The sequence below is a fragment of the Humulus lupulus genome, chromosome 7 (genome assembly GCF_963169125.1).
Source record: "Humulus lupulus chromosome 7, drHumLupu1.1, whole genome shotgun sequence".
NCBI lineage: Eukaryota > Viridiplantae > Streptophyta > Magnoliopsida > Rosales > Cannabaceae > Humulus > Humulus lupulus.
Genome location: NC_084799.1, coordinates 28,954,447 through 28,962,621, shown reverse-complemented (window position 1 = coordinate 28,962,621; position 8,175 = coordinate 28,954,447). Strand labels below are relative to the sequence as shown.

Genomic DNA, 8,175 nt, shown 5'->3' with positions numbered 1-8,175 from the left:
ATTTTCTAAAAATTTGCAGGATGTTCTAAATAGCTACAATATACACAGTCATAAAAAAAAATCGATAAGACAGATTGTAAACACTGAGAGCCCTACCGATAAGACTCAAAGTGAAACAAGAGAATTCCCATAAATATATATATATACTCGTACAACTAGTGCTATTAAGACTGTTGACCTTAGGTATGAATTGTCATGATAGATTTTACCTATTAAAGTTTGGTGTGGTGCCTTAACATGAATTGTAACAAAAGGAAGTTCTAATTATATATGATCAAATGGTCTAAAAGGTCAATCATAGCAAAGCATTGTGAACTAACAATCATGGATTTTGAAAACTACAACACTTAATATTTACTTTTATGTATGAATTTGATTGCAATAGTGACCTAGCCACCGTGTAAAAGCTGGCTAAGGAAAAAAGTAAATAAAACAGACATTTTCATTTTCACATCAAAAGCTGATATGGAACCATAGGACATGAATATTTGGCCGAAGACAAAGTTAGATCAGCCTCAGTATATGTGTATATCTATACTAGTCAAAAAAGAGAAGAGAGAAGAAGAATCTTATTAGAATGAAAAGTGATTGAAACAGTGTCATGAAGTTTCATTCAATAACGAATGTGAGCCCCCTTTGAGTACTACAATTAGCAATTGTAGTAGGTACCATTAGCGACATTGAATAATAACTATATTGGGACACCTCGGGACACCTTGGGACACATGGAGTGTGGACAAAAAAGGAATGCCCCCACCTTCATGACTTGAACTAACCAACAATTTATATCACTTTGCAGAATTGGCTGTTATCATCATTTTTAAATAATTTAATTTAATAAATAAAAAAAGATAAAATTAAGTTTGCAGGTTTGTCAGTGCACCATTGAATTCGATCATGGAACCTTGAATAAATATGTTACAGATCATTCAGGGCTATATTTCCCAGATACCCAAAAAAGATATATTGATCAAAAAGCTAAAAAAAAACAATCAGAAGAAAGGTTAATAATTAGTGAAGAAACTAAAAATGCCTTTGAGATAAATACACAAGTAATGGATCTTGAAAACTTTAACAGATTAAAAGAATTACCAAGATCTGTCTCTAATGGAAAATTAAGCACTGGAAAAAATGTTCAATGCACAATCTTGGGTTTGTTGTTATCCAGTGCTGGTGAGAGAGCAGTGGGAGAAGAAGCCAGTGGGAGTACCTGGGATGAGCTTGAAGGGTGTGGAGGCAGATGTTGATTGTTCTTATTCGCAATCATGAATGTGAACAAAGACCCATCTCTCTCCTCAGCTACTACTGTTGAATTAATAAAAGCTTTAGTCCCAGAATCTGAACAAGATACCAAATTCGAAGCTGCCCTTTTCCCAGCTTCCTCCATTAATCTCCTATACAACTTTTCCTCTGCATCTCTCAAAAACTTGAACTTTGGAGGTGGTGAAGATCTCAACCTGGTGAGCTCATTTTCTGTGGAGGATTCAAAGAGAGGGTTGAATCCATGGTGTTTGTAAGCATCAAGAGGGTTCAAAGGAGAAGACTTAAGCCGAGGTGAAGCCAAAGGAGTAAGAAATGGGGTGTCTACACCCACCATTAGATCACTCAAGCTCCTTGTTCTGGACCCTTTTCTGCTTCTGTCACCTCTTGATTTAGCATCCTCAGATTCCAAATCTTCTTTGGTTTCCTCTTTAATTGTGAACAGAAATCTAGGTGGGCCAGCTAGATTGTGGAGTCTCATGAGCTCTGACTCCACACCCTCTTCTCCATAGGCCTTAAGCAGCATATCTTTCCCCAAACCAAGCTCAGGGTCGGCCTCATGACAATTCAAATCTGAGTCTTTTCTCTCTTGGGCAGAGTTGTTATTAGCCAAAGAAGCAGATGTTCTTTTCCAGCAAATAAATTGAAAAAACTCTTTTGCAAAATTCCCATACTCATCCTCAATCTCTCGGTCTGTGATTCTTTTCTTCTTCCACCATAACAAGTAATAAAGCTCAGCAATAAGAGCCAAAAGAAGGCACCCAAAAACTAGACTCAAACCAAGACCTAAACCACTGAAAGCTGTCATCTTTATCTGAAAATTTCACATCCCCAAAACGTATCTAAACTCAAAAAACTTTGGATTAGAAAATTTTCAAAATAAATATGTGATATATTCCCTTTCAGACTATTGTAACCTCTAAATAATAAAAAAAAAATCACTAGTATGTATCTGAAAAAATAAGACCCACCACAGCCAAAAACATATAAACAAATAAATTCACAAACTATCAGCTTTACTAAAAGAAAAACCAGAACCCTAAAGGACCCTCGTACTGTCCTTGTACTGAAAAATTCACATTATAAAAACCTTCCTCATTACTTGCCTGAAACACACGCTACGAGAAATACCATGTTAGCTTTGTTGAAATTCCGTGCAGAAGAAAAGTTTCTACCTTTAAAAGTCCCTAGCGTGGAGAACCACAAACATGTTTGTGTAGAAGATGACCACAAACGAATTAACAAAAACAAAATGTTGGGTTTTAGACCAATTTGTGTAAAAATTCAAAAATACAAGTCAAAATCCAAACTTTGGTAGTATCATATCATATATGATACATATAAGCATTCATATTATTATAAGAGTGAAAAGAAAAATGTGTATAGGGAGATGAATGCGGGGAAAAGTTTGGAGTGCAGCTCACATGGGTTTGGAAAAGCGTGTGGTGTGTCCTCTTATTAATCATATGAAAAAGGAAAACTAAAAGAATAGAGTAAAAAGAAAAATACACTTTTTTTTCCTTCTTAATAATATTGATTGCCCTGTTTTTTTTTTTTTTTTTTTTTTTTTTTTTTGAAAGAAAAGGGATTTTATTAGCAAAGATCTCTCAATACTACAACCCAAAAACTAGAGGACATATCCTCCTTAAACAAACTACGATCAGCCACCATGGTCGACTCTCTTGCAAGGGCATGAGCAGTCCCATTGGCAGAACGCTTAACAAAAACAACTGAAACAGAAATTAAATCCCTCAAAAGGATTTTACAATCTTGAATTAAGCACCCAAAGTAGGAGTCCAACACCAAACTACTCCTCAAAGCTTGAACAACTAACAGGCTATCGGTTTCAACAACCACCTGCCTCCAACTCCTCCTTTTGATCCAGCTCAAGGCCTCACGGACCCCCATCACTTCCGCCAACACAGGGAAGACCATACCCAAACGACACACAGTGAATGCCTCCACAAAAGCACCTGTATGATCCCGAGCCACTCCAACAAAGCTGAACGACTGGGCTTCACTAAAAATGGCCGCATCAACATTTATCTTGAGAGTTCCTATGGGCGGTTTGCTCCACGAGACTTGTCCATCTGCAGGCGTAAAGAAGGACGGCAGAGGAGCAATCTCAAAATCTTGAGATTTCGTCCAGTTTTGCCAAGTCGAATTGGCCATAGAGAGCACCCCATAAATAGAGACTTTTTTTCTCCTCCAAACCTATTCATTGCGCCTTCTCCAAATGGCCCAGCAAAGCATGAGCACCTTGGCACGTTGGTCTGCATCTAAACCCATAAAACTGAGTCTCAACCAATCTACAAAGGAAGCTGAACCAGGAGCCCCCAATCGAAGCTGCAATCTCTCCCAACAAGGCCATATCTGACGGCAACCAACAAGACAGTGAACAATTGACTCTCCCTCTTCTTCGCACATAGGGCAAATCGTATCCACCTGCACATGACGCAAATGGAGCTTCAATTTTGTGGGTAAACAACCTGAGGCAGCTCTCCACGCTAGATCTTTCACCTTTGGAGGAACCTTGACCTTCCATAAGCCATTCCAGAACGACTTTTCCACCTCTGAAGCTTCTCCATTTTTCAACACTTGTTGCATCTTGTAACAGCTCTTCACCGAAAAAAACCCAGAGGCTTCAAAATTCCAGAACCAGCTATCTCCATTTCGGCTAGGGCTAATAGGAATATTAAGGATACAGCTGGCATCCCTTTCATTGAACATGTCGTTGACCAAGTCAACGTCCCAAGTACACTCTTCTGCATGCATTAGAGCCGAGACCTTGGCACCATGAAACGAAGGGTGAAACGTGGTGACCCAAGGATTATTATCATCTAGAAGCCAAGGATCTAAATTAATACTGATGGACTCTCCATTCCCCACACGGCATCTAGCTCCTTGACGGATTAAAGGCTTCACTTCCAATAGGCTCCTCCAAATATAACTCGGATTGGACCCGAGTTCTGCATCCAAAAAATTGCTTGATTTGTAATACCTTGCTTTAAAGATACGCCCCACCAACGAACTTGGATTACTGAGTAGCCTCCAACTTTGTTTACAGAGGAGAGCTCTATTAAAATCGCCAAGGTCCCGAAAACCCATACCCCCCTTAACCTTGTGAACGGTTAAAGACTCCCACTTCTTCCAATGGATACCTCTCCCATTACTTGATGAACCATGCCACCAATATCTGCACATAAGTTTCTCCATATCTGTACACAAGTTTTTAGGAAGCAGAAAAACATTCATTGCATAAGATGGTAGCGATTGAGCTACAGTTTTTAGCAAGACCTCCTTTCCCGCTTTTGATAACAGACGACCTTCCCATTGCTCAATCTTTTTCCTCATCTTATCTCTGATATATCCCAACAAAACAGATTTGTTTCTCCCTAAAATATTTGGTAATCCCAAGTACAAACTGGAAGGCCCCGCTTCAGGAATATTAAGGGAGCTACAAATTAATTGGCGAACATCTTCCCTGGTATTAGTGCTGAAGAAAACTGAGGATTTTGCCAGATTAATCTGTTGACCAGAAGCCATCTGATAACAATTAAGAAGATCCCTTATGTGAACCGCCTCCTCCATTGAGGCTTTACAGAATAGATAACTGTCATCAGCGAATAGCATGTGAGATATCACTGGGGCCTCTCTTGCCACTTTACACCCCGTAAGCCTACCATCCTGAACATATCTAGAAATCAAGGCAGAAAAGCCTTCCGCACAAAGGATAAAAAGATAAGGGGATAAGGGGTCTCCTTGTCTCAAACCTCGAGCGGGAACAATAGCCTCCAATTCCTTCCCTTCAATAGCTATCTTATAGGAAACCGAGCTCACGCACTTCATAATCAATGACACCCAATGATCTCCAAACCCCATCTTCTTCATCATAGCTTCTAGGAAACCCCACTCAATCCTATCATAGGCCTTGCTCATATCTAATTTCAAAGCCATAAACCCATCCTTTCCAGAATTTTTCCTCTTTAAATAATGCATTACTTCGAAAGCCACCATAATGTTATCAGTAATCAATCTCCCTGGGACAAAAGCGCTTTGAGTTTCTGAGATAACCGAATGAAGAACCCCCTTCAATCTATTCGCCATTACCTTAGAAATCACCTTATAAGCCACATTACACAGAGCAATTGGTCTTAAATCTCCCATTACCTTCAAAGTCGCCTTTTTAGGAATCAACACTATGTGAGTCTCTGAGAGGTGATCAGGAAATAAACCATCTCTGAAAAAATCCTGAACCAAGCGAATAATATCCTCCCCAACTATATCCCAAAATTTCTGGTAGAACCCCGGAGAAAGGCCATCTGGTCCCGGCGACTTATCTGGATGCATCTGAAAGAGAGCCTCCTTCACCTCCCCTCCCTCAATAGGAGCCACAAGATCCCTGTTGACCTCATCAGAGATTGTACATGAAATACAATTTGTTACTCTATGCCAATCTGTAGTAGAAGCTGAAAAGAGTTGTCTGAAATATGCGACCATCACCGAATCCAGGCCATTATCCCAATCTCTTAACGTGCCAGAATCATCTTTAAGCGCCACAATCTGATTTCTTCTTCGTCTCTTGTTCGCGGAGGCATGGAAATATTTCGTATTAAGATCCCCAGCTTGAAGCCAAAGCTGCTTAGATCGTTGGCGCCAATAAATCTCCTGTTGGGAAAGAACTTCAAACAATAAAGCCTGGGCCTCCTTATACTTCTGAACTGAAATTGCATCACGCCGACCTTGGGTATTCCTTAGAGTTGTTTTACAACGAGCTATACGATCTTTAAACCTTCCTGTAATATTACGACCCCATTCTGCTAAGGAAGTGCTGCAACATTTAATCTTCGTCAGAAGAGTATCAGAATAAGGGACTCCCCACTTTTCTTGAACAATCTGACGGCACAGAGGATCCTTAGCCCAAGCATTCTCAAACCTGAACTGATAAGTGCGAGATGAATTCTTAACATGATCCAAATTCAAACACAGCGGGGAATGATCTGATGCGGACGCACCAAGGTTAAAAAGCCTAGCCTTTGCGAATAACGAACGCCAACTCATCGAGACAAGAGCTCTATCCAACCGAACTTCAACCCAATGGTCTGACCCCCGCCCTCTTTCCCACGTGAACTGATGACCCACCAACTCCATATCCACCAAACTGCAGTCCTCCAACACCTCCTGGAACCCATCAATAAGCCAGGAAGGGTAAGGTCTCCCCCCACGCTTATCTCTGTTAGACAAAACATTATTTAAATCACCAAATAAGCACCAAGGTAGCGATGACGAATTAGCTAAACGTCTCATTTTTCCCCATGTCTCTCTACGCATGCTTCGATTCGGCTCCCCATAAAAACCCGTTAAGCGGAACGGCGGATGACCACTTAACTTTACTTCCATATCCACATGATTTTGACTATAGCTAATAACCGAAGCTTCATTTTCAAATTTCCACAACATCACTAAACCACCACTGTGACCCAGGCACTCTACCACAAAACACCCCTCAAAACCGAGCATTAGTCTTACCGCCTCTACCTTGTCCTTCTTACATAACGTTTCACACAAGAAAACAATTTTGGGCTACTTTCGACACACTAAGTCTTTTAGGAATTGAAGCACCCGTGGGTTCCCAAGCCCACGGCAATTCCAACACAACAAACTCATAATGCTTGGCGGGTCCAGCCGGTGGAACCCGCCCCATGTCCATTTTTTGGAGACATCACTACCATAAGTTGTTCCTCATCATTCTGGTCTTGTCGCTGACTTGCCCCAGTACCCCGAACATCATCTCTCCCACCTAATTGTTGGCCCAACGCTACATTCCCTAAAAGCTGGGAGTCCATCTGCATATCCTCTGTTTGGTCCAGGCCCTGGCCCACGTTGCTTTCCTGGCCCACCACCACGACGCCATCACTATTATTCAAATCCATATTACTTCCTCGGCCCAAAGCCATCTTGCGTCCCTGGCCCATAATCAATGACTCCTCCTGGCCTAAGAAGCCCATTTCGACACCTGTCCGCCTACGCTTGGGATCCACGAAATGAAATCCCTGGGTCAACGTTACAGTCCCACCAATTTCTCCTTCTTTCTCTCCTAAATCAGCCACCTCTCCTGCATTAACACCACTTAAATACAGTTGACTCTTTGGATTACTCACATCTTCAATATTCCTTCTTAAAACCATATCTTCACCCCTTATCACTCCACGATTTCCTCCATCTCCCCTAGAAACACGTACCCCTTCTCCCGACCACGATTCACCTTCCTGTACGCCAATATGCACCGGAGTATTCTGCTCCATGGGTGGCTCCAACAGTCTCCCCATGTTATCCCTCAACCACCTGGCACCGATGTGCTTATGAGCTCTGCGGTCTGGAGCCCTCATGAACAAACCGTAAGGTCTGACCGTGTTCTCGTCTCCCTCGTCAAATAATTTGTGGCAAAAGTTCTCCGAGTGCCCCAAAACACCACAAACGAAGCAGAACGTCGGAAGGCGTTCATACTTGAAGGAGGCCCAAAAAAACTCAGTTTTGGACGTGAAGATCTTCATTCTACGTTTAAGAGGCAGCTCGATATTGATCTTTACCCGCACCCGCAGATATTCTCTCCATATACCAGTGTAATTCTTTGGGCATGAAGCAACAAACTCACCCATATAGGAACCACAAGCCCGTAGAACCCGATCAGACATAAATCCAGGCTTTAAATCATAAACCTGAACCCATATTTCCAATTTATTTAGAGGCAGCAATCTGGGATTACCACCCAAGCTCAGCCGCTCCAGGATAATAGGGGTCCTATTAAACGTCCATGGGGAGCCCTCCAAGACACGCTTAACGTCTAACTCATGAAAAAATTGAAAAAGGTATCTGTTCGGTTCTAACTCCTTGATGAACATACCCTTAACTGGT

General features: G+C 41.5%; 1 protein-coding gene across 1 annotated transcript; it reads right to left on the bottom strand.

Annotated features, from left to right (window-relative positions):
- Positions 1 to 905: 905 nt before the first annotated feature.
- On the bottom strand, positions 906 to 2,672 carry LOC133791058 (uncharacterized). Its single transcript, XM_062228945.1, has one exon. It carries the CDS (start codon positions 2,066 to 2,068, stop codon positions 1,136 to 1,138), a length of 933 nt encoding a protein of 310 aa, XP_062084929.1. The 5' UTR covers positions 2,069 to 2,672; the 3' UTR covers positions 906 to 1,135.
- Positions 2,673 to 8,175: the final 5,503 nt, after the last annotated feature.